This window comes from Bos indicus x Bos taurus, chromosome 26 (assembly GCF_003369695.1).
Source record: "Bos indicus x Bos taurus breed Angus x Brahman F1 hybrid chromosome 26, Bos_hybrid_MaternalHap_v2.0, whole genome shotgun sequence".
NCBI classification, from domain to species: domain Eukaryota; kingdom Metazoa; phylum Chordata; class Mammalia; order Artiodactyla; family Bovidae; genus Bos; species Bos indicus x Bos taurus.
This window is the reverse complement of record NC_040101.1, coordinates 20,834,735-20,860,917: the sequence shown is the minus strand read 5'-3', so window position 1 is coordinate 20,860,917 and position 26,183 is coordinate 20,834,735. Positions and strand designations below refer to the sequence as shown.

The window sequence follows — 26,183 nt, the reverse complement described above, 5'->3', positions numbered from 1 at the left end:
CACACTGACTATAGGTCTGTGGCCGGGCCGAGCCTCTTTGAGCTGGGGGCAGTTGGAGCAGTCCAGATCACATTAGTGTCCAGCGACCAGTACATAGCCTGGCCATGTGGGTGCTCCATACATGTGTGGTCATAGGTTGAAATGTTTAGAGGTAGGAGGTTTGGTGACACTAGAGGAGGAGCAGATTGTAGGGAAGGCTGGTACAGATAACCGCAAAGAGAAAGAAAACCTTCCTTCCACGCCTTCATTAAGGCTCCTATGGTAAGGCGAGGACAGTCCCTCTGACTGAAGGCAGCTGAGACCCAGAGGCAATGGCCAGCTAGCTGGTGTCTGGTGTGATTGCATTTGATTTCAGAATTCAATTTCTGTTTCCTTCTAAAAACGTCATTCCCCTTTGTAGCAAACAAGCCCCTCCCTAGTGGAAGCAGCCTATTTTCCATCAGGCATTCCCCTTTCCTCTCAGGCTCACAATAAAATGGTTAGTCCTGAGATTGAGGGGAGAAGCCTGTTTCCCTAAGAGTGTCTCTGCAGCTAGCGGGGCATAGAGCTGCTCCTCAATAAATACTTGCTGAATGGGTGAGTGTGTCCAGTTCCCCAAGACTGGGGATGGGAAGCCTAAAGCTGCTGGGGACTGGTGGGGGCAGACAGCCTGGGATTATACTTTATCCACAGATAATCCCCTAAATCCCAGAAGCCACCTGGACAGTTGGCTGGGCTGAGCTCCATCAACAGTGCATGCTGACGCTGCAGCTGAGTTCACCACAGATATTTTCCGGGTGACAGAAAATGCTTCCTCAAAAAACAACCATTCTAATTTTTTTTTTCAGTGAAATTTTAGCTTTATTATTTTTTTTATGGGGGGGGGGGGAGTAGAGCCGATTAACAATGTTGTGGTAGTTTCAGGTGAACAGCAAAGGAACTCAGCCATGCATATACATGTATCCATTTTTCCCCAAACACCCCCATCCCATCCAGGCTGTCACAAAGCATTAAGTAGAGTTTCAAGTGCTGTGCAATAGGTCATTACAACCATTCTAATTTTTATCTGGGAGTGTGACAAAGAAAAGGACCATCAATCCTTTGAGGGCAGAATCCATTTGGGGAGATTAACTGCTGGCTCTTCTCTTCTTATTTTTACTTTCGGGTACTTTTACGGTGGAAAATTTCAAAATATAAAGAAAAGTAGAGAAAACAGTATAATGAACACCCAGGTACCAATCTCCAGTGATTACCAATACAAGCCCAAACTTGAGTCATCAATAACTCAGACTTCGAAGCAAATTCCAGCTATCATCTCATTTCCCGCGTAAAGACTTCCGTAACGCCTGAAATCTGCTTCTGATTCATCTGGGGGCACGACCGAGGGCGCCCCTAGCTCTGCCTACCGCACTGTCAGGCACGGCCCCCAGAAGGTCCAGAACCTACGTCTATGAAACTCAAAGCCTATGGTGCGACGCTAGCTCTGCCTCCTCCGCTTCCTCCTCTTCCCGCACAGCGTGGGTCACCTCGGCCTCCTAGCATTCCTGACAACCCACCGGCAGTCCCCGGTGATGCGCCAGTGAGTGTCTGCGCGCAGCGCCGCAGAGAACACAGCGAGGCGCCTTCCACTTCCTCTTTCTCGGGCTGACTAACGCTGGGCGCCCGCCCCGCGCGTCCCGCCCCCTGGGGGCGTGGCCGCAGCCCGAAGGGGCGGGGAAATACCCATATTCCGCCTTATATGGGCAGCCACGTCACAGGCTGCACACCCATTCACATAAAATGCTGCGCTGCCGGCGGAATCCCCGGCTTCTGCGGCAGAGAGTGGCCCGGCCGGGCGCCGAGCGTGCGGGGCGGGAAAGAAGAGTTGAGCGTCCGCTCCGGCGCCGGGCTCGGTCGGCCGGCCGCAGCCCCGTGGGGTCGTCCTCCTGGGCCTCGCCGGCGGGAACCCTGGCTGTGGGCACCTGCGGCGCGCACGGCGCGGGGCCGCTGGGCGGCGGCATGAAGGTCACGTCGCTCGACGGGCGCCAGCTGCGCAAGATGCTTCGCAAGGAGGCGGCGGCGCGCTGTGTGGTGCTCGACTGCCGGCCCTACCTGGCCTTCGCCGCCTCGAGCGTGCGCGGCTCGCTGAACGTCAACCTCAACTCGGTGGTGTTGCGGCGGGCCCGCGGCGGCGCGGTGTCGGCGCGCTACGTGCTGCCCGACGAGGCGGCGCGCGCGCGGCTGCTGCAGGAGGGCGGCGGCGGCGTGGCGGCCGTGGTCGTGCTGGACCAGGGCAGCCGGCACTGGCAGAAGCTGCGCGAAGAGAGCGCCGCCCGCGTCGTGCTCACCTCGCTGCTCGCCTGCCTGCCCGCCGGCCCGCGGGTCTACTTCCTTAAAGGTGAGCTGCGTCGGAGCCGCGGATCCTTGGTCACCCCACCGCGACAGGACGGCCCCGGGCTCTGGGGTCCCCTGCTGGCGCCGGCGCCTTCCTCGATCCTGGCGCCGGGGAAGTTCTGCACCCTGGGGCTTGACGTGCGCCGGGAAGGCCACGGCCGGTGTCAGCGCTCGCAGCTTCTCCGTCCCCACCTGTGTTCCTCGAAAGCGTTTAACGGCCTGGGTGCCCGGGGGGGTGGGGTTGCTGCACGCTGCTGGGGGCGCTGCTTCTTAGCAGTTAGGGAGCGCCCAGCACGAGCCGGGTTTCCCGGCGTCGGCTTCATGTCTTTCGCTGGGGCCGGCGCTCTGGAGCCTTCCTGATGGACAGATCTGAAGGGATCCGCGGGTCGCCACCACCCCCCCACCCCCGCCAGGAGCGTGGCGCCGCGGTGTCCCCTTTCCTCCCGCCTGGACAATTAACGTATGTTAGGCTGTGTCTTCATCGACCCTCTTGCCTTTTTGACCCTGGCGAGTCCCTCCCCTCTCTTCCTTTTCATTTCATTTTATTGCTTTTTATTGTTTCTCGGCTTCCCTTTCTCCCCTCCCAGGCCTTTCTAGCTCCATTTGGAGCTGACAGTCTTTAGTCTTCTCACTCTTTTTCACCTCTCTCCCGCGCCGGGATCATCCCCTGGACTGGTCGTGGGCCAGAGCTGGGGCACCTAACACGGTCTCCCGGGGGCGGGCGGCAGGTTGGCCGGCGAGCCAGGACCTAGGAGAGGGGCCACAGGGTGCTTGTGAAGGGGACTGCGGTGCATTTGGTTTGAGACCCTCCAGTAGCTGCTTTACCAGTCTGCACGTTACACCTGCTGGGGGAGATGACTTTGCTAGTGGGTGGGTGATTTACTGTCAAATTACAGAGTATTGATTTCTGTATCACTTCCTGTGATTGCTGCCGCCTTTTATTTGAGTCTGTTTTAACCTCAAGTGTATGGAAGGCTTATCCTGTAGGGAAGAGACGACGAGGACTCAGCCCAGCCAGCTCTGGGAGGTCGCCTTGAGATATAACATAGCTGGCATTCAGAACTCAGGTGCGGTGAGCTGAGAGCGTGAGGGCGCTGTTTTAGAACCGTGCAACGTGTGGAGTTTTACATCTTCCAGATCGGGAGATTCCAGAGATTCAGGGGCAGCTCCCACCTCGATTAGCACCTCTTGCAGGCTGTCTGTCCCCAGTTGATTCCTGTTAGGGAGACACCAGAGGCAGAAGATCTTTCTCTTGCACCCAGCCTCAGCCCCCAGGAGATGGAGAGTGCCCTCTAAACTCTGCAGAGCTTTCACACAGAGCCCCTGATTTATTTGTCTTCCTGATACCTTTTTGGTCTCTTCTTAGCTGTGAGTACAGGGAAAGCTTCTGCCTCTCCAGCAGCATGAAAGATATCTTCCAGGAAACCCCTTCTGGTCCTACCTCTGGTCTTCAGCCCTCTCCAAGGGGCCGTGCAAGCCATTTGAAAGTTATTGCCACAGGAAGTAGGCAGCTCTGTAGACTCACATCTCAAGTAAAAATGATTTTTTTTTAATTTTTAATGAAAGTAACATGCTGTACAATGAAAAGTGGATCTTCTGCACACCCTAGAACCCAGTTCCACTCCCCAGAGGCAACAGTCAACTATTTCTTGTTCATCTTTAGATAAATTAATTTTCCATGAGTATCTTTTAAAAATAGAATTATTTTGTGTATTTCCTGTTCCTGCCTCTTTCACCTAACTAGATTTTGAGAGACTTGTCCATATCAGAGCATACATGTCCTATTCACTTTTTAAACTCATCCCCTGATGATAGCCAGTAAGTAGATTGCTTCATGCCTTAGAATTTGAAGCAGTGTGGGAGAGTATGGCATCACTGACTCGATGGACGTGAGTCTGGGTGAACTCCGGGAGTTGGTGATGGACAGGGAGGCCTGGCATGCTTCATGGGGTCGCAAAGAGTCGGACACAACTGAGTGACTGAACTGGGAGAGTATATCTCTGTCCAAATGCTTTTGTGTGTGCACTATCTTCTGGTAAAATTATGAGAATCGCCAGGTCACAGTTTATGTCTGTTTTAAATTTCAGTAGAAATTGTTTGATACTTAGCCTTACAACAATGCTGAACTTTTAAGTTGTTGCCAAAGAAAATAATTTCTTCACCTAACTAATGTCCAGGTAGGAGCTCAGGTTTTTGATCTAGTGGCATCTCAGATCGTGAGGGCAATGCCTTGTACATTTCTGTCAATGCCTTCTGCACACACACACACACACACACACACACACACACACACCCCACTAAAATGAATTGACCAAATGACATTGTCAATGTGTATTTTATAGATAGTGTCCGTCCTCTTTCTCTGCTCAACTCCCCTGGTATTGCAGTGGTGATCAATGAGTGAGTGTCTTCAGAACCACTCTGAAGACAACTGAAGCAGCCAAGAGTTGCTACAGCTCTTGCATCTCAAGTGAGGCACCAGAGAGGAATGCTCCATCTCTTCACCCTTCTGATGGGAGTGGGTGAAAGACAGAGACCATCTAATCTGGAAGACTCCTGACCCCAACTTGAAGAGGCAGGACCCTGTTTATCTGTCTCGTCACACTGAGACTCTTTGTCTGCCTGCCATATTTTGTCAACAGGCAAGCAGGACCCAGCCCACACCCGCACCTCCTGTCTGTCCTCCTAACAGCCAGCTCTTATAAGTGCTCTATTTAAAGCCAAGAGATGGGGTGACCTGAAGGCTTTTCTTTCCCAAGCTTCATGCTGGAGTTTGAGAGGGCCTGGGCCGCTTTACTTCAGAATCCTGTCCCCTATCGCTCATCGTGTCTCCTAGAAACGAAAATGTTGAGGCACAAGAAGTGCTTTGCTTACTAGGGACACCTCTTCGGAGGAAGCTGAGGGTCCGTGCAGGGGGTGGAGGCAGTGGTGGTGAAGGAGGGGAAACTAAGCCACAGATAACTCCAAACTTTCCACCTCTGCCGCCCTCCGGCATGACCTGTCAGCATGACCGGGAAATTGGTCATTGTGGAGGTCCGGAAGCTCATCTGGGGAGGCCCGGGTGGCTATTTGTTGAAGTGACCACACGGGAGATTTGGGTGTGCTTGGTGGGGGCGGGGGCAGTTCCAGCACGCTGAGAGGAAGCAGTAATGGCGAGATGATTCATTCTAGGAATTGGCCGCAGCTTCTGAAAGAGAACTGGAGACTGCCGAGTAATCCATTAACCATTTGCCTATGGCAGGGGTTTAAAAAAGCCACCATGTGCTCCACTGTGGGGCTATCACAGCACCAAAAGACAAAAGGAAAAAAAGGGGGCCATTGGGGAAAAAAATATATGGTCTCAGAATGCTTCTTTAAGTGATGGTTGAAGGAATTCCTTGGCAGTCTAATGGTTAGGACTGGGCACTTTCACTGCCAGGGCCCAGGTTCAATCCCTGGTCCAGGAACTAAAGATCCTGCAAGTCACAGAGTGTGGCCAAAAAAAAAGTGATGTTTTGACCCCAATTCTCTGGAAAAAGAAGCAGGTTTTCTGGAGGCTCTAGGAAATGGCTTAGGTCCCTTTGGAGTGGAAGCAGGGGGTTTCCCCACATGAGGCTGGCCTAGTCACCCAGCAGCACTTGGCATTCTCAGGCTTCAGGGCCAGTTTTTTTGTTTGGTTCTCCCCACTTCCTGTATGGGCCCAAGAATTTACATCCTCAAGTTTCTCTGATTTGGTCAGAGTAGTTCTAACCTTAAGTGATCCAATTGCAGAAGTTTAAATGTAGTTAGGATTTTTATAGAATCATACCTGTGGGTAGTTGACTTATCAGTTTGAGGGTGTGTATGCACACACAAGGGCGTGTGTAGCTGGGGAGAAAGTTCAGGAGGGGAGGGTAATAATAAAGGGGAGAGTAGGTGGCCATCAAGGGGAAAGCAGCGGGGGTTGGGAGTGGAGATAAGAATTAAGTTCAGAAGGCCTCATTCCTCTAGCTTGGTTTAGAAGGTAATTAACTAGATTGATTACACTGGACCTGTGGAGAGGACTGTCAGCAGTGTTCTTAGCACCTTGGGAAGGAGAAAGGGCAGGGCTATTTTATGGCCCTGAGGTTAAAACCTCATGTAAGACCCCATTCCCTTATAGAGGGGGTTTCATCTATAATCCTGTTTAGAGCTGATTGGCTATGGATGAAACAGACCAATTTAAGAGCTTCTTTCAAGAATTAATGAAATTCTGCATAATCACACCTGAATTTTAGATAAATATGAGAAAATGGCTTTTGTTGTCTGGAGGGGTTTGGTTAATATTTGCCAGATGTCAGATATATTTCCTTTCACAGCTTAAGCTTCTTCTGATAGACATTAAAAGTTAATCATTGCCTTTGAACTATAGCTTTTTAGGAGAGAAAGAGAGAGTGAGTATGTGTTTGTCTGTGGAGCCCATTTCTATTCTAAAACTATTACTTGTTTTGGCTCAGTTTTTTTTATAAGACCAGAATGTATAGTGACTTAATACCTTTTTTTAATATTCCACTCTCAGGGTATTGATCAATTCTAGGCATTTTCTCACAGACTGAAAAAAAAAAAAAAGTCAGTACTTATATCTCTCTTGCTTTTTTATTTTTGTCTTTTAGGGGGATATGAGACTTTCTACTCAGAATATCCTGAGTGTTGTGTGGATGTAAAACCCATTTCACAAGAGAAGGTTGAAACTGAGAGAGCCCTCATCAGTCAGTGTGGGAAATCAGTGCTCAACATCAGCTACAGGCCGGCCTATGACCAGGTACGTAGTGTGGAAGTGCCATCCAGGCCCCTGGCTCTGTTCCTTGCACAGCACCCTGGCTCTCCCTCTCCCTGATCACTAACGTAGGTTGGTTCTTTTGCGGATCAGGGAGCTGGCAGAGGCCTCTAGCTTTGGAGAACCTCTGTTGCTTGCCAACTTGAGTTTCCATCCAAGAGTACATGGGCTTCCTTCCAGCAAATAAGCTGTCAAGAGCAAACACGCTTCAGGATGCTTGGTGGCTTCTGGGGAAAAGGGGAAGTGAAAGATATATTATTGTTAGCTGGCCTGGGAGGTGCAGAGAAGCATCGAAATAGCAGTTTAGGTTTCCCTGAAGACGTTTTCAGAGATGACATTCAGGCTTCCTGTGTTGGTCTTCTGTGTAATTGTTCACACTCTGCAGTTTCTGCAAACCAACCCGGTACCTGTAAAGGCGTGTCTTGGCATTTTTAACTGAAGGAAGAAGATTGGGGGAGGGTTGTAGAGAAACTACTGTTTGGAAGGCTATGCAGCTTCCTTTAGGGGTTTCTGATGCTTATAATTCCATAAATTCTGAAACCAGAGATCAAGAGACACTAGAGGATTTCATGTGTCTACAAACACGTGGGTTTTTTCCCTTCCTAGAGTTGTACTTTCTGGCAACCCACTAAAGGCAAAAAAAGTGGACAGCTCAGCTAGGGGGTTACCTATGATGCAGGAGGAATGGGGGGAGGGGGAGGGAAGCAAGCAAGGACCCAGATGTGCAGAAACCAGAGGTCAAAACCTACTTTCCCATTTTATAGAGGGAAAAACTGTCACAGCTCGTGGGTGATTGGTTTTTGCTGCTCGGTTCATGGCAGCACTAAGCTCAGAACTCCCTTCTTTTCATCCCTTGCTCTGGTCCTTTTTAGGACCCTGTTCTGTTTGCCACTTGCCTTCTTTTGGAAGAAGGTCATTCCATTAGGTACCTGACTTGGTAGGAGGAACTTTTTAGGTTCTTCACACAAAATAAGAACATACCCAAATCATAAGAAGGAAGACTTCTAGATGCTACTACCTAAGATGCCAGCTGCCTGCCATGAACAGAGCTCTGCCCCCTGGGGATAGACTTCCAAGTTCAGCCAGGTGGCTTTTCCTTGAATGGAATCTTTGGTCAGGAAACCTATTCGCTTGGCGAGGTGCCAAGGTTATTATTTTGTTTGTTTTCCTTTGTTAAAATTACAGAGTATTATGAACCCTGGGCTTTCAAGCCGTGGGCATCCGGCTTAGCTGGATTTCCATTTGCGTTTGTTTGTTTGGGTGGTGTTTTCCCCCCTCCCTTTCTCAGAAAGTGAAAGAGAAATGAGAATTTGCAGGATGTTGTGAAAGCGCAGCAGCTCTTTGGCCAAGCAAGAACCGGGGGAGGCCCTGAAGTGTCTCCAAGACTCATCTGGGGAAGCCCCTAGTGTTACTTCTTAGAAGTGCTTCTGCCTTGAGAAAAGCTGGGGGAGGTCGTGTTAACCTTTGAGGTTTCTGAAGCCCTTTGGTTTCTTCCTCTTGAGTCTAAGAAGAAGATTCAAAAAAGGAAAGAAATATGGTTTCAGGGGTGTTGGTTGGGCTAAGCTCCAGGAGAAACTGAGTAGGATCCCAGGTCTGGTGTGGCAGCATTTTCCAATCTCTAAAGAGAGGGAGACGTCTATGTAGTTACATCTTAAATGTTAAGCCCAGGGGCCAGCTAGCAAAAGTACTGGTTGTTACTATTACTACATTTTGTAAAATCACTTTAAGTTTCTTTCAAGTGGTCAAACTGGCCTTTGCCTTAAACACCCGACATCTCCGGAAAGGAAAAGCCGGCACCCATGCGGAGTATTCTGAGAACTGCCTTCTTCTGCCGGCCCTCATCCCATTGCCCCTTTCCCTACCATGGGGCTGGCAAAGAGTTTCCATTCCACTTTTATTCCAGGACAGGAAATGGAAACACAGGAAACGGATGGATGATACGAGAAAGGCAGCCAAAGACACAGCCACCGTCACCCCAGCTCAGTGTTTTTCTCTGTAGATCCCGGGCTCCCATTGTTCCCGCTGTGGAACGATAGCTTTTCTGGCCACCCTGGAAATGCTGAGACTGCCAGAGTCTGATTAGCCAGCAGTTCTTTTTAGCTTTGCCTCAGGGTAGATGGTCTCTGGTTCTTTGGATCCTTCGTAACTAGAAACCTCAGGTATAGGTTGTCTCCCAAAAGGGTAAGGATGTAAGCATCTCTCAGCAAAACTCAGCTCTACTAAAGATCAGGCCTGGGACTTCCCTGATGGTCCACTGGTTAAGACTCAGTGCCTCCACTGCAGGGGACGTGGGTTTGATCCCTGGTCAGGGAACTAAGATCCTGCATCCCACATGCTGAGCAGCATAGCTAAGAAAAAAACAACAAAAAAAGACCAAGCCTCTGATCATGGCCTAACAGCTTTTCCTTATCTGAGGATTTCGGATAGATAGTGGTTATTTTCACTTCTGAGACGTATACTTTTGGGGATAGTGGGAGGCACGTTTTGGTGTTAGATCCAAATGCCTTTTAGGATCAACAGTGTCCTAGGTTTGATGAAACACATTACATCCACGGTCAAGACTGTAAAGGATGGGGCTCTAGAAGGAAATCGAGGTTGCCCCCAAGGTTCAGGCCTTGGCCTGGCACTCATGGGGCAGCTAGAACTTCAACATGGTCTTCTCAAGTCTTCCACCACCCCACCCTGCTTCTCATCCTTGTCAATCTAGAAGGGCTGCCAACATTTCCCTCCACCTCGATATATGTAAGGAAATGAAAATCTCAGCTGTGTGGGATTTACTGTCCCTGAGTCCCAAGGCAGTGGCATAGGGTAGAGAGTTTACCAGGATGGAGGCTCTACCCAAACTCTTGGTTAAACTGCCCTGCTCTCAACTCTCTACCTGGGAACCAGAGAGGGAACCTCCGAATTGAAAACAAATAGGTCAGGATTGTTTTCTTTCTTCTCCCCAAAGAGCAAGCTGATCAATATTTCCTGGTTGTCCTTTGCCCCTGCTTCCAGGGTGGCCCAGTTGAAATCCTTCCTTTCCTTTACCTTGGAAGTGCCTACCACGCATCCAAGTGCGAGTTCCTTGCCAACCTGCACATCACAGCCCTGCTCAATGTCTCCCGGCGGACCTCCGAGGCCTGCACGATGCACCTACACTACAAATGGATCCCCGTGGAAGACAGCAATGCAGCTGACATCAGCTCCCACTTTCAAGAAGCAATAGACTTCATCGGTACGTGCCACCGTCCTCAGTTATTTGGGGGGGGGCTGTTCTTGGATTTTGATGTACTGATGGAGGTCACCCCATCGCTGAGAAGAAAAGCATCTTGTTTGCGCAACCACCACAAGTGGGAGCCAAGAAGAGATTCACCTCAGAACGACAGAGGGGAGGATTTGAGCTGCTGTTTAATAGGAGCTTTAATTTGCAGGATAAATGTATTAGTTAATATCATCTTAAGGCAGTACTCACTACCGCTCTGTTAGTGTTTCTGGATGGATGGGAAGCAGAGTGCGTGCATGAGTGATGCTGCATGCCAGGGACGCAGAGGAGGGAAAGAACCACGCAGACTGTGCTTCTACGTAGATTGGGATATTTTTAAAAGCAAACAGAAGGATCGAGAGAGCATTACTTACGCACTGAACCCCCGGGGCCCCAGCAGCTTTCCACGGTTTTTGGCAAACTGCTTTGGGGGCAATTTGTTTTGCATTTTCAGCTCATTTTGGATTAACAGTAACACTCGACTCAAGCTCCGTGCTTTATGCACAGAGAAGTTGGCATCTTTTTGCATCCTTTGTATGTTCCGTAAGGTAGTTATCACTTACTGCATTGTGTAGGCCTGGGAACTTCTGGTCCCTCTGCCTAGAAAGGGCTTTTGGGCCTTGGGATTTCAACTCCTCAGGGCAGACTGGACTGTTCTTTCATTTGACATCTTTTTCTCCCATCCATCTCCCTTGGGGACTAGGCTGGGCACCGCTCCCCACTCTTGTGGACTTGCTTCCCTTTCCAGAGTCCTCTTTCCCCTTTAACGTTGCACAGCTGTTGAAGCTGAGCAGCGGTCTTCCTGCTTCTGGCTGTGAGGGATGTTGGAGGGGAAAGGCTGGTATTGAGTGTAGCAGTGATATCTTAGTGCAGGGAGCCATTAAAGGGCTCCCCTCTTCTGCCACGTGGTGGGCCCTCTGCTCATCACACACAATTTCTACTCCATGGAAACCCACCGAGAAACTCACTGCAAGCAAAAGGCTGAGCCTGCCCTCCCTGGCCCTGAGCCTCTGGGCTGAGACGGTTCCTCTGGAGCCTCCGAGGGGCAGCTGAAATGATGGGCTCAGGGTGGGAAATCCTTGACTTGTTCTCCCTGTCCCTGGGAATGCCTTGCCCTTCAGCCTGTTATTTAATTACCTAGATAGCTTCTCAGTGAGGTCATGAAACAGCCCCCATCACTTCTCAGATGCCTCCCTCCCCATCTGGTGTGTGTATTGTGTCTGTTGTGTACACAAGCACACAAACCCACAGCATTCTGAAGGCACACGAGCTACTTTTCCCCAGACCCCTCCCCCTGCTGAAGGAGGGAGGGACTGAGGCCAAACCATGCTCGCACTGACCCTTTCCAAGAGCCACATGGAAGGCAAGCCCCGAGGGGTGGAATGGAATCCAGAAGCAATGTTCTGTAGGCTCTTTGGTTTCTGGGATTTGGCTCTGGGCCAACTAAAAGCTGGATGACAAGGAGGCCAGTGGAGGAGCAGAAGAAAATTGTGGAGTCATGACCCTGTAATCCTAGGAACTTGGAGTCCCCTTTGAACTAATTTACAATTTTTTTTTTCCTTTTGAATCAGAGACTATATTGGGGGCACCTCTAAGGAACTATCATGGGGCATCCTTTGAGATTTTCATTCTGGAAACTCAAGGGATCCTTCCTGACTGCTCAGAAACATGATCTTTTAGATCTTAGAGATGCAGCTGCAAACCTTTTTTAAACATGAGGAAGGAGGTGGGTAAGGGGGCTGACTTTTATTGGCCTTTCAAAATCTTAAATGCTTTTGCGTTTGGTGGCCTGACATAGTGCCAGGTATGTCTAACTTCCTGTGATGTAATTGTTTCCTCACTAGCAAAAGAGGGAATTGGAAAGACTCTTTTTTGTGGTTTTAATTTGATGTGTATATATGCTTAACCTTTTACCCCTGCCCATTTTTAACAGTTAGAGCTCTTTTTGGGGTAGGAGTAGAACAGAAAAGGAGGGCACCCCGCCCCCGCCCCCCACCTTTGTGAAACTGAGCTAAACCATGCTAACTGACGGTGGTAGCTTTATAGTAGCAACTCCCGTTGTTGTGCAAGATGGAGTTTGCCAAAGCCATTTATATCCTCCGTCTCGTAAGCGTCACTTAGCCAAGGCTATAATTAGCGGCTGCACACTATTTATTGTATGTTTCATTGGTGGGAACCCTGGGGGCTGAGCCAAGCATCGCGCCCTGGCATAGCCAAACAAGGTGCCCGGGGAGGCTGGAAGGCCTCTCCCAGGATGGGGACTAGGTTATCACCATTAGAATCAGACCCTGAGAGACAGGAATTGCTTTTCCAAGTCAGTCTTTGAGCCTCTCAGAAAAATGTGAATGTGCAATAAAAACTTGCATGCAGTTTGAAAGATATTCCCAAAGCCTTCTTGAAACCCATTTGTGAAACCCAAGTTAAGATGGCATCCCCAGGAAGGGGTTACTCCAGGTCTAGAGCCTCTCTAGTGGCAGAACCTGTGCAAGTACCCTGACAAACTAAGGTTTGTGTAGGTCCTACAGAGGGATGGACATCAGTGGGACTCTGAGGTCTCTCCTCGCCAGTGAGGATTAAAGACTGGCAGAAGCCTACTGTGGGACCACTGCTGTTGAGCAGACATGATGAGACTTGATAACTAGGTCACTTTTTTTTAAAGTCACTTTTTTTAAACCCAATTGCCTTTGAGTCCCCATCCCAACTCAGTCCCACTGTCTCTTCTTTCTTCCAGACTGTGTCAGGGAAAAGGGAGGCAAGGTCCTGGTTCACTGTGAGGCTGGGATCTCCCGCTCGCCCACCATCTGCATGGCTTACCTCATGAAGACCAAGCAGTTCCACCTGAAGGAAGCCTTTGATTACATCAAGCAGAGGAGGAGTGTGGTCTCGCCCAACTTTGGCTTCATGGGCCAGCTCCTACAGTATGAGTCTGAGATCCTGCCTTCTGCGCCCGCCCCTCAGGCTCCCTCCTGCCAAGGAGAGGCAGCCGGCCCTTCATTCCTCGCCCACTTGCAGACACTGAGCCCTGATGTGCAGGCTTCATACTGCACATTCCCTACCTCGGTGCTGGCCCCGGTGCCCACCCACTCGACAGCCTCAGAGCTCAGCCGGAGCCCCCTGGCCACAGCCACATCCTGCTAAACCCGAGCTGGGGGAGCCAGCCCAGCCCCAAGAACAACTGTGATTTTGTATTTTGACTCGTGGACATTTCACACCTGTGCAATACTGAAGACCTCACCCTGTCCTGCTGTCCTGGTAGGACAGCGAAGGGGTCACTAGGTTTGCAGACAAACTTGAGACTGACCTCGGGACTGAAGGAAGGCCAAGCCATTATGAGAGCACAGTCCGTGCTGACTACTGTACTTCCAGACCCCCGCCCTCAGGACTGCCCAGTCTTTGCACCTCAAAATTCGCCTTTTCATTTCAAGCATAAGGCAATAAATAACCTGCAGCAACATGGGAGAAAGCTGTTGCTAGACCAGGAGAAAAGGCAGTCATGAAGCCAATTCATTTTGAAGGAAGCACAATTTCCACCTTTTTTTTTTTTTTAATTTTGGCAGTCTCTATATCTGTCTCTGTTGCTTCAGGGCATAAGCTGATCACCACCTAGTCAGGAAAGTAACCCTGCAGGGTTTTAGGGACATGAAGTATATGCCGATTTGAACCCTCGGATGCTTTTGAGACTCTGTCTTGGATCAGGTGGAGTCAGCTGGGTGAAGTAGCGAGACGGGAACACTTCCGGTTTCCTTCTCACTGTGGGTTCTTCCCTGACTTTGGACTTGGGCATGATTCTTATTCATACTTGAACCTTTCTCGTTGCACCTCTCCTCAAAGCAACTCTTGTGTCATTTGAAAAGAGTTTTAGACCATAGACCAAAAATCACCCATTTGAGGTGGTGGCAGTGGGTGCCACGAGAGAGAAAGGGTACCCACTTCCTGGGTCAGTGGCATTGCAACGGTCGTCAGCCCAGCTTGCTGTCTTTATATGTGCTTGTCTCGTCTCTGATGACACTTGTGTTCTTCCCTGCCCCTGGGGGTTGTCTTCAAGCTGTTGACTTCTGGGATTTGCAGATTTCTCAATGTGGTACTACTTTTTTTTTTGTCTATAGGTTATTTCTCCAGGGGAAAAGGCAATAATTTCCTAAAATCCATATGAATGTGAAGAAAAGCAGTATGTTACTGGTTGTCGTTTTTTTTTTTATAGTACAAAATAAAAATAGTAAAAAGAACGAAAGTGCTTCTTCACGTTAATGAGTTCAGGCAGGGGTACATTGAGGTGGGGACCCAGCCTACTTTTCTGGGCTCTATCCAAATGAACTCTTAAGGTGATGGTGGTGAGTGTGCAGGCATGAGGCTGTTTGTCTACTCAATGCTTTCCAGTTGGGAGGCTTTCCTAAGTTCGCTTGCAAGAGAATTCTTAGATCCAGGCCACATGGGGAGGTGGTCAGAGCATCTATCCACCCTGAGCTCTTCACTCCCTTAAGCCCCAGGTAGAGTTCAACTTGAACCTCAGCTTTTTCATCCATGAAATGAGTGAACTAAGCTAGATGGTCCCAAAAGTTCCTCAGAACCTGAGACCCTTGATGGCAGCAAACCTGAGTGGCAAGCTTGTGGTCAGCCTTCTCCCCGGTACCTGCGTATGGCAGACTCTCAGAAAAGTATGGAAAAATGACCGAGGGACAAATAAGCGAATGAAGTGAAGGTTTGCTTTAAATGCTTGTTCTTTTTTACCCTTGGGATTAATTCTTACAGATAATTCCCTGAGGAGTTCCTAGGTAAATCCTTCCATGAGTGGGTTTAAATCCAAGGCTGAATCAGCTTGCCTTCTGAGTAATGTCCTCTGTGTGGTGGAGGAGGGAAGGGGCAGTGTTTGCTTATCCCCATGGCTTATGCCTCTGCTCCAGCCTACTCTTGGGGACTGTTTCCTAATCATGAGGAACAGGAAACTGACTGGGATTGACATCACACATTCCCGACACGGATTCGAATCCATACTCCTTGACTATGGGGTGTCCAAAGCCTCCAGCTCCCCCGGCAGGTGCCATGTCCGCAAATAGCAAGCTGGCATCCAAGCCAATAGCACTTCCTAAATGTCTCACCTCAAAAGCTTTGCTTGAGGCCTTGCTCCCCACAGAACTTTCCTTCCCCACAGATTCCTTGGAAAGACCTCAGGTAAGAATGTCACCCCTACTGGGGAAGCTGCTTTACCTTCAGCATTTACATAATCCAACCAGGGCTTTCAGAGGAAGCAACGGAGGAAAGAGCACTGGACAGGAAGGGAAATCCTGGCTTCCAACCCTCACCCTGCCCCAAGTCTAGTGCTTTAGAGCTAATCTATAATCTTGCTGGACTAGACGTTAGGGCTTGGTCCACCTGAGGTCTCTCCCTGCTTTTGTATCTCTGAGCCTCTGTTCAGCCCTGGAATGTGTCCCATTGTGTGAGTCTGTCCAGGTGCTGAGTGGCTGGAGGGGCCTCAGGCAGGGAGAGGCAGGGAGGGGGAAGCTGGGTGCAGGCTGGGGTGATACGCTAAGCCGCGTCCCACTTGCTGACATTTGCTTTATTGCATTAAGGTCTTTCTCTGAAGGGTGAGTAAGTCCTCTAAATCAGGCATATGAGGATTGCTCATAAGCCCGTGAGTCACTGGCGGGTAAGCCAAGTGAAGCCCCACAGCTGGGGATGGTTCTGTAACTCTCACTCCCTTACCAGTCTCCTTATTAATTACCCTTCCATTTTTGCCAAAGCCAACTTTACACGGGCTTCCGGTGCCAGATGCGGAATTAAAGCTGGTGTGGTCCAGTTCCTTCATCCCCAGGTTTTGAAGCAACACCTCTGTTGGTCTGCCGCAGTGCTCCAGGAGGAGATGTGTCTGGGAGAATAGAAATGTTCATTCTCTAAGCTGTTTGCCAGCTGATTCTGAGGGTGAGCCCCTCAGGTCTACCCTGGCTCCTGAGCCCGACCTGACCTAGGGGCAGGAAGTGTAAGAGCAGCTCACACCAGTGTGCTCACCGGAGCCCCGTGTACCCATTGCGCTCCTTCGTGTGAGGACCCAGGGAAAAAGCACGCCAGGTCTCAGCACCCTGGAAGGCCGCATGAGTTGGTGGTGGTTTATCTTCCCAACCCCATAGCTGGTGACTGCCCCTGTTTCCCTCCTTGCTCAGGCCACCAGCCTGTTCAGACCCAAATGTTTAGCCTACCTCTGGCAATTTTATAGGACTTTATGGCATATGTTTTGGGTATTGACTCCACCTGGTTTCCATTAAAATTTTCCAACTGTATTTTTCTTTGCTTCCATTGCCCCAGTGACTTTAAAAAAAGAATAACCCTTGAGTAATGAATATTAAACATACCACAATTCATTTATGGGATGAGGTGATATATAAATACACATGGAGAGAAGGCCATACATCCTCCAGTGTTGCTACTCTCCATCTCTCTCTGAAGGATTTATCCATGGGACTGGATAAATCTTTGCCTTCTCAGTAAGTCTGGCCAAGTTCTGTATTTTTGGAATAAATCTTGTCCAGAACCCAAACCCCACGACGAGGGCCTGGCTCCAGGTCTTGTCTTAGAATCTCAGGCACTGTCCCTTACTTTCAACACTGAATGCTGATGCTGGTGACCTTCTATGGGGTCAGGGGGAGCCCTGGCCCTGTGGTTGCTCAAAGCCACAGTGCAGATGCTTCTGACCCCCACACACTGCCTGTGATGGATGTGACTCTGTGTCTAGATAACTATCATCCCTGTGTCCATTTCACACTGAGCACCTGCTAGAACCTGGGATTCAGTGGGGAATGAGGGAATGAGGGCTTCGTAAGTACTGATGACTGTTCACTGGGCTTCCTGTCCCAGAGTGGAGCTGGCCTCTCAAGGTGTGCTCATGTCCCCAGCCCCACACAGCCCCCCTCCCAGCTCCCCTCATCTTGGCTCCACCTCCATCCTCTCCCCTCTATCCCCAGCATGCAGAGCTCCTGGATATGCCAGCCTATGGACACATGGCTGTGTTTACCTGTTCTTACCATCTGACCCCTGCCTTGGCTCATCCCTTAGGTTCTCTTGCATCATTTACTACCTTGTTCTGAACACTGTATTAATCTTGCTCCCACCTCCACCCCCACCATAGTCCAGAAAAGTAGCGAGTTCTTATTGAGCCCTGGTCCTTTCTCAGTCATTTGGCTAATATCAAAAGTGTGTATTAAGCACTATCAACTATATGCCACAGTCTATAAAGAATCCACCTGCAATGCAGGAGACCATCTGCAATTCAGGGAATGCAAGTTAGATCCCTGGGTTGGGAAGATCCCCTAGAGAAGAGAAAGGCTACCTACTCTAGTATTTTGGCCTGGAAAATGCCATGGGTTCTATAGTCCCTGAGGTCACAAAGAGTTGAACACAACTGAGCAACTTTCAGTATTCTTGCCTGGGAAATCCCATGGACAGGGGAGCCTGGTGGCCTACAGTCCATGGACTTGCAAGAGTTGGACATGACTTAGCGACTAAATCACCATCATATGCCACAAGTCAAGTTAGGCATGAATATAGATCTTGTCTCTTTAATACTCATCAAAACTCTGTACAATTGCTTTAAAAAAAAAAAAGATTATTTTCACATGGACCATTTTTAAAGTCTTTATTGAATTTGTTTCAGTATTGCTTCTGTTTTATGTTTTGGTTTTTTGGCTATGGAGTCATGTGGGATCTTAGTTCTCTGACCAGGGATCAAACCCGCAGCCCCTGCATTGGAAGGTGAAGTCTTAACCACTGGACCACCAGGGAATTCCCTGTACAAATGCTTTTATTGTCTCTATTTTCAGATGCATAAACTGATCCTCAGAGATACTAGGTAACCTGCCCTAGGTCCCATAGCTAGTAAATGGCAGAGCCCAGGATGAAGCTATTTTATTGATCTCGCACCCCTCTCAGCACCTGGGATATACAGCAAGTGCTTTTGCCATTGAACTTTTGTGTCCAAGGAAGACAGTCTCCTCAGGCCACATTAAAAAAAAAAAAAAGACATTTTGTGTATAGATACAAATGGCATTTAATGTCCAGCTGCACTCTACTCCAACCACAGTGGTTTTATGACAGTCCTTTCAATAAGTCATGCTCCCTCCTGCCTCTTTTGTTCACACTGGCTCTTCTGCCTGGAACACATTTCTCCCCTAAATTCACCCTTCAATTAAATAACTCCTACTTGTCCTTCACGTTTCAGCTCAAATGTCACCTCTCCCAGCAAGACTTCTCAGACTTCCAAACTAGGTCAGACATTCCCATTCAGTCTCTCATAGCTTCCTACCTATAGCTTTTCTTCACATTTTATCGAAGCCTAAGAAATATTCATTTATCTGTAATTATATTTTATTAATGTTTGTCTTCAGATAAGAAGCACCAGGAGAACAAAGATTATATTGAATTTCAAGAGGGATCTAGTGCAGGGCCTGATTTATAGTAGGTGTTCAATAAGTATTGGTTGAATGAAGGAGTGAATGAATGACAAGCTGGGAAATAAATGCTGTCAGAACCAGAAGTTGCTCTTTCCATCTCTCTCAAAGCCCAAGCTATCCTCTGCACATAAGCTCATAAGCATGTTAACCCCAGGTGCCACTTTTGAATCCCTTACCACTCCTGAAGGAAACACGGTTCCTAGATTTAATTACTGCTATCCTATTGGTCAGAGTCCATGTCACCACATCACCTCATTGGTCACTTGTCAGTCTATGGGTGGGCTGCCCTTGGGTCAGGTGTCCACCCTGGCACCAGTCAGTTTCCTCTTAAGTTCAGAGACCTGCCTACCTCAGACTCCCTGAGCAGGGTTTGTAGACAGAGCAGTTTCAGTTAGAAAGGGTGGATATCCTGCCACACACTTGCCTAGCTTGCCACTAAAGAATTTAATTAATGCCCAAAGACTGAGTGTTGGATGAGGCGGCCTTGGAGATGACCAGATAGCCTGGGCACAGTAAAACTCAACCCTACCCCTTTTGTCCTACCTCTAGTAAATGACCTCATATTATCCATCAGGGTATCTAAATTTAAACTCTTGGTAGTATTCATTTATAGTGGTAGGTCTGATCCCTTCCTGCCCACATATCCACCCCCATTTGCTTATAAAGTTTATAGAAACCTGGAAGTTACTAGGTGGGAGTTTAAAATAGAACCTTGAAGCATCCCTATGCTTACATTCTGGGCTTCCCCAGCAACCAGGAATGAAAGTGCTGCTTGAGAGAAATAAACCTCCCAGAGTGAAGCCTCAGATATATCTCTAGGGTAGGAAGGTGAAAATAGTTTATCTCCAGCCCAGGAGGAAAAGAACAGTAGACTTAAAATCAGGAAGCGTAGCTGCCAGACCCTAGGGAATCTAACAGCTTAGGACCTTTAAAAAAGCACTTACTATTGGCAGGCTGTATGTTGATCATTTTGCATATGTTCTCTCGTTTAAGAGCCACAGAAATCTTGCAAGAATAATACTGTTAGCCCTCTTTTACAGATAAGCAAACTGAGAGGTTATAAACTTAGTCCAAGGGGTACATAGCTAAAGCCTGTGAATGTCAAAGCCAGGATACCCAACTTGCATTGGACTCCCAAGGGCATACTCTCTCCCTACATAACACTACTTTCCAGAAAAGAAAATTCAAAAGATTCTCAGTTATCTGTCTCCATGTCTATATCCCTTAAATAAGGCTATGAAATCTATTTGTTCTTCAGAACAGGGTTTCAAGTGATCTCATTGTAATAATTCCTTAACTTTACAAAGCCTTCTCTTCCAACATTATTTAGATTTGGGAGCTGAATTTTCAGGTGGGACATGGACAAACTAGCATGTTTACAGATGAGGGGCAATGAAGGGGTTGGAGACTATGATATATGAGGCGAGTTTGGAAAGGTGGTAGAGTTTGGTCTGGGGAGGCTGCTGCTGCTGCTAAGTCGCTTCAGTCGTGTCCGACTCTGTGCAACCCCACAGACGGCAGCCCACCAGGCTCCCCCGTCCCTGGGTGTCTGGAGAGGAGAACCAATCAATTGTCTAACTGAAGTTAAGCAGAGAAGTTTCTTGAAACTCAAGGGCTGGAATTTAAAAAACTTGAGTTTGAATTCCGGCTCTGCCACTTGCTAGCTATGTGAATGGGAACAAATTACTCCATCTCCTTAAGCCTCAAAGTTCTTATCCATAAAAAGAGTACTAATTGGATCTACCTTGTGGGTACAATTTTGAAGAGTAAATCTGATGAGGAGTAATTGCCTTGTATAAGGTCAAAGACATAGTAAGTCCTCAATGAATAGTGGTCATGATGATTAATTACAATAATTACAATGGTGACCTACCCACTGGTGTGAGGGTTGGGCAAGCAGAAGTGGATTTTCTATTGGAAAGTCTGCTGTGGGAAGGATTTAGGTCCCAGGGCCTTTGCACACCTGCCTCCCTCTGCTTCATCCCTTTCCTTCTTCACCTGGTCATTTATGGGCCTCCTTATGCCTCATTCGTGACTTCACTTGCTCAGGGAAACCTTCTCAGATTTCAGGATTCCTTATTAAATGCCCTTCTACATATATTAAATGCCTATACCTACATATAGGTATGTACCTATACCTTCCCTTCAGAGCACTATCACATGGAAATTAAATAACAATGCTCATAATTTTTAAAAATCAATTTTGTAGAGGTATAACTTACATAGTACAAAATTCACCCATAGTATAAAATTCACCCATTTGGGTTTTGACAAATGTGTGTGTACAGTCACGTAACACTTCCATAATCAAGATATGGGACTATTTTACTCACTGCCCTAATTTCCTTGTGTTCCTTTGTGTTTACTCCTCCTTCCCTGTCCCAGACTTTGGTAATCATTCATCTGTTTTCTTTCATTTTAATTGTGCCTTTTCTAGAATTTCATTTAAATGGGAACATACAGTATGTAGGTTTTTGAGTCTGGATTATTTTACTAAGTATAATGCATTTAAGATTCATCCATGTGGCATCAGATCAGATCAGTCGCTCAGTCGTGTCCGACTCTATGCGACCCCACGAATCTCAGCATGCCAGGCCTCCCTGTCCATCACCAACTCCCGGAGTTCACTCAGACTCACGTCCATCGAGTCAGTGATGCCATCCAGCCATCTCATCCACTGTCCTCCCCTTCTCCTCCTGCCCCCAATCCCTCCCAGCATCAGAGTCTTCTCCAACGAGTCAACTCTTCGCATGAGGTGGCCAAAGTACTGGAGTTTCAGCTTTAGCATCATTCCTTCCAAAGAAATCCCAGGGCTGATCTCCTTCAGAATGGACTGGTTGGATCTCCTTGCAGTCCAAGGGACTCTCAAGAGTCTTCTCCAACATCACAGTTCAAAAGCATCAATTCTTTGGCGCTCAGCCTTCTTCACAGTCCAACTCTCACATCCATACATGACCACAGGAAAAACCATAGCCTTGACTAGACGAACCTTTGTTGGCAAAGTAATGTCTCTGCTTTTGAATATGCTATCTAGGTTGGTCATAACTTTCCTTCCAAGGAGTAAGCGTCTTTTAATTTCATGGCTGCAGTCACCATCTGCAGTGATTTTGGAGCCCAGAAAAATAAAGTCTGACACTGTTTCCACTGTTTCCCCATCTATTTCCCATGAAGTGGTGGGACCGGATGCCATGATCTTCGTTTTCTGAATGTTGAGCTTTAAGCCAACTTTTTCACTCTCCACTTTCACTTTCATCAAGAGGCTTTTGAGTTCCTCTTCACTTTCTGCCATAAGGGTGGTGTCATCTGCATACCTGAGGTTATTGATATTTCTCCCGGCAATCTTGATTCCAGCTTGTGTTTCTTCCAGTCCAGCGTCTCTCATGATGTTCTCTGCATAAAAGTTAAATAAACAGGGTGACAATATACAGCCTTGACGAACTCCTTTTCCTATTTGGAACCAGTCTGTTGTTCCATGTCCAGTTCTAATTGTTGCTTCCTGACCTGCATACAAATTTCTCAAGAGGCAGATCAGGTGGTCTGGTATTCCCATCTCTTTCAGAATTTTCCACAGTTTATTGTGATCCACACAGTCAAAGGCTTTGGCATAGTCAATAAAGCAGAAATAGATGTTTTTCTGGAACTCTCTTCCTTTTTCTGTGATCCATGACTACTAATAATTCATCCCTTTTTATTGCTGTAATCACTACTGTATCGTAGTGATATGCCGACCTTCGTTTATCAATTCACCCATTGATGGACATTTGGGTTGCTTCCAGCTTTTGGCTATTATGGATAAAGCTGCTATAAACATTCACAGACAGCCTTGCAGTCAAATGGTATGTTTCTAAGTTTATAAGAAACTGCCAACTATTTTTCAAATTGGTTATACCATTTTGCATTTCAAGCACTACCGAATGAGAGTTCCGGTTCCTCTATATCCTAGCTCACACTGGTTTTGTCAGTTTTTTTTAAGGTTAGCCATTCTAGTGCATGAAGAGGTACCTCACTGGATTTTTTTTCCCCCCATAGGAAGGAAACTCAAGCTTTAATGACAAAGGCACAGCATGCATGCATTATATTATTCTTCTATCAGAACATTAAGACCTATAGAATCTGAATTCTTTGTATACCTCCAAAAAGACCCAGAAAAAGAAACACAGGGAATGGCAGCAGCGATGCTGCTGCCGGGGACCATCCCCAGAGTATGTTGCGGAGGGACAGTGTGCCACCGACTGGTGGGCTGGCCTGTCTCAGGCCCCAGACTAGGCTTCTCAGTGGGCACTAGAAGGTCATTTTCGTCTTTCAGGTCTCTGCCTCCCACTGCATCCTTGTCCTCCTCTTCTTCCTCCTCTTGTAAAAAAAATAGAGATACCCAGATTGCAGAAATGTTTCACTCTTAGGACCCGTGGAAACAAGTCCCAGAAGAATCTGAGGTCTACTTGCCACTTCTAGGGCCTGTAAAGGATGGAGAGAAGCAAACCACTCAGCCCTGGACATGTGCTTCATCCAGAATAAGAATCAGCCCGTGAGCTCTCCAGCAGGTTAACTACCTTGCCGTTAGGGGAGGTATATGGGGTTAATTACTAATGAGGCATGGGCTGGTGGCTGCACACAATATCCTAACTCTGACACTAAACTCTCTGGGTCTTTAAAACATATCAGACTGAGTATCTCCAGGAAGACAACAACCAAGGTAGAAGGAGCAAAGTCACTATCCAGAACTAAGAAACGCCAAACGTCTGCTGTGTGAGGAAGAACACTCTGCTTGACTTGACCTGTTTGAATGGCTGCTCTCTGGGTCTTTATCCAATGAGAAGGTCCTCATTCATGCCACCTGAAGCACGTGCCCCCCAGGGTCATGGAGCCCTTCTTCTGCTTTGCACATGGCTCAGATGGAGTGGTCAGCAGTTCTCTCTTCTCCCAGGGTGTTTATGGACCTTCTCCTTCTGCAAGTTTAGCTAGAACTTGCCAACAAGAACTTGCCCTCAAGCCAGCAAAGGCCTTTTCCAAAATCCTTGGCCAAGTCCTTTCGTTTCGCCTTTATAGTTTACTGGTTTGGTAAAGGGCACAACACTTAGAGGAAATGCACAATCTTACTTCTGAGGAAACTCTCCTAGTGATGAGCTCACAGGAAGTACATTTACGCTGTTAGTCTATAGAATATTTACTGGGACCATCTCTTGACCCATAAACACACAAGCTCTGGGAATCTGTCACATCCCCCTCTCTGCTGAGGCAGCCTCCCATGCCCCCTTCAGGAGTTGACAAACCCCCTGGACATCTGCCTGCCACATCCTTACCTGCAGAAGGCCCCAGTGTTCTCCACCAGGTAGCACTGGCCGCCGTTGTGACAGTAACTTGGGAAGAGGTTGCACACTGACCGGCAGGAGCCGTTATGTCTCACAAAGCCACTGCGGCACACGGTGCCATTCTCGCTTGGGGCCAGGTCCCTGCCTGGCTCTCCTGGGCGGGGCCTGCGGGCGATGCTGCTGCCAGGGACCATCCCCAGAGTATGCTGCGGAGGGACAGCGTGCCACCGACTGGTGGGCTGGCCTGTCCCAGGCCCCAGACCAGGATTCTCAGTGGGCACTAGAAGGTCATTTTCATCTTCCAGGTCTCCGCCTCCCACTGCATCCTTGTCCTCCTCTTCTTCCTCCTCTTCATCCAAGTCATCATAGAAGGATGTGGTAGGGTAGAAATCAGACTCATCAAAGGGAGTGAAGTCATCATTTAAGTCAAGCAGGCTCCAGGAAGGGGTCTCTCCCCGGGGATCAGGGTGGTGCTCTGAGGTACCTGGCGTCCCAGGGAAGCTCCCCAGGTCGGCGCCATGGCTCTCACCATCCAATCCTTCAAAGTAGTCAATGTCAATTATATCTGATGCTGGGTGGGGCTCCAGTGTGCCCTGAAAGGGGTACGTGGGTGCTGGCCCGTGAGGCTCAGGTGTGCTGCCTCCTAGGTTCAGCCAAACCTCCGTGCGGCTCTCCTTGGGGAGTTCAGGGCCTGGGCTCGGCTTGTCGCCAGGGGTGGGGGAGGGTGGTTCACTGGCCTCCATAGCCTCGAAGGTGGCTGCGGACGTCGAGGACGGCCCGAGGGCCCCGTCGGGAGTCGGGAGCGTGGCTGGAAGGGCCTGGGTGTCGCCGCTGCCCGCCTCTGCGGTCACTCCGCCCAGGCCTGGGCTCTCAGCCTCCAGCCAAGCTGTGCCTGTCACCGCCACCGACGCCTCCAGCGCCTCCTCAGCCCCGACCCCAGGGCCCAGCAAGGCCTACTCACCGCCAGGCGCATTCCGAGAAGTCTCATCTTTCCCAGCTGCTGGTGGGCCGGCCTTCTCCCGCGTGTCGTTAGCACGCGGCTCCCACGCCGGGACGCTCTTCACCGGCGTGTCTGCCTCGACGGCGCTGCCCGCCTCAGGCACTGTAGCCAGAAAGGTACTAATGGACCTGCCAACACCACCTCTTCTTTCCTGTAGCTTTTCACATACAAGGCCTTGTGTATTGCTTTCTGTGTGTCTCCTTGAGTCTTGAGTAGGGTTGTCAAGATGGAGGACCTTGGTGGACATGCCCACCTCATCCTTCCGAAGGCCAGTCTTTGTGGGAAGGAGGCCTCACAGATGGGTCCTTTGGTGCCTGCTGCTGCTGCTGCTGCTAAGTTGCGTCAGTCGTGTCCGACTCTGTGCGACCCCATAGACGGCAGCCCACCAGGCTCCCCCGTCCCTGGGGTTCTCCAGGCAAGAGCACTGGAGTGGGTTGCCATTTCCTTCTCCAACCCATGAAAGTGGAAAGTGAAAGTGAAGTCGCTCAGTCGTGCCTGACTCTTAGCGACCCCATGGACTGCAGCCTACCAGGCTCCTCCGTCCATGGGATTTTCCAGGCAAGAGTACTGGAGTGGGTTGCCATTGCCTTCTCTGTAGTCACTGAATTTTTTAAATTTGCATTTTCACACATGATTTTGAGAATTGTCTCATGTGCTTATTGACCATTCATATATCTTCTTTGATAAAGTATCTGTTGAAAATTTTCTTCAAATAAGCTGTTTTATTATTTCATTTTAAGAGTATTTTATGTAATTCATTGATCTACATGTCTATGCTTATACCAGTACCACACTATCATGATTATTGCAGCATTACAGTAAGTTTGAAAATCAGGAAGTCCTTCAACTCTTCATTCTTCTTCGTGTGGCTTGAGGAATCTTAGTTCTTTGACCAGGGATTGAACTTAGGCTCTAGGCAGTGGAAGTGCAGAGATCTAACCACTGGACTGCCAGGGAATTCCCTATTTTTCATTCACAACACTGTTTTGTCTATTTTGGGTTCCTTGAATTTTCACTGGGATTTTAGTATCAGTTTGTCAATTTCTGCCACAGGATCAGCTGAAAT

At 48.6% G+C, this 26,183-nt stretch overlaps 1 protein-coding gene and 1 pseudogene across 1 annotated transcript; one reads left to right on the top strand and one right to left on the bottom strand.

Annotated features, from left to right (window-relative positions):
• Positions 1-1,773: 1,773 nt before the first annotated feature.
• DUSP5 (dual specificity phosphatase 5) lies at positions 1,774-14,596 on the top strand. Its single transcript, XM_027529002.1, has 4 exons — positions 1,774-2,356; positions 6,963-7,111; positions 10,124-10,343; positions 13,102-14,596. Exons 1-4 carry the CDS (start codon positions 1,978-1,980, stop codon positions 13,506-13,508), a joined length of 1,155 nt encoding a protein of 384 aa, XP_027384803.1. The 5' UTR covers positions 1,774-1,977; the 3' UTR covers positions 13,509-14,596.
• Positions 14,597-23,791: 9,195 nt separating this feature from the next.
• On the bottom strand, positions 23,792-25,364 carry LOC113884389 (annotated as a pseudogene).
• Positions 25,365-26,183: the final 819 nt, after the last annotated feature.

What these genes read in the sequence shown, in the direction of transcription:
- DUSP5 (XM_027529002.1), top strand. Translation starts at nt 1,978, where the DNA reads ATGAAGGTCACGTCGCTCGACGGGCGCCAGCTGCGCAAGATGCTTCGC. An exon ending in GCGGGTCTACTTCCTTAAAG is followed by an intron (nt 2,357 to 6,962) that starts GTGAGCTGCGTC and finishes TTTGTCTTTTAG; the next exon opens with GGGGATATGAGACTTTCTAC. An exon ending in ACAGGCCGGCCTATGACCAG is followed by an intron (nt 7,112 to 10,123) that starts GTACGTAGTGTG and finishes CCCTGCTTCCAG; the next exon opens with GGTGGCCCAGTTGAAATCCT.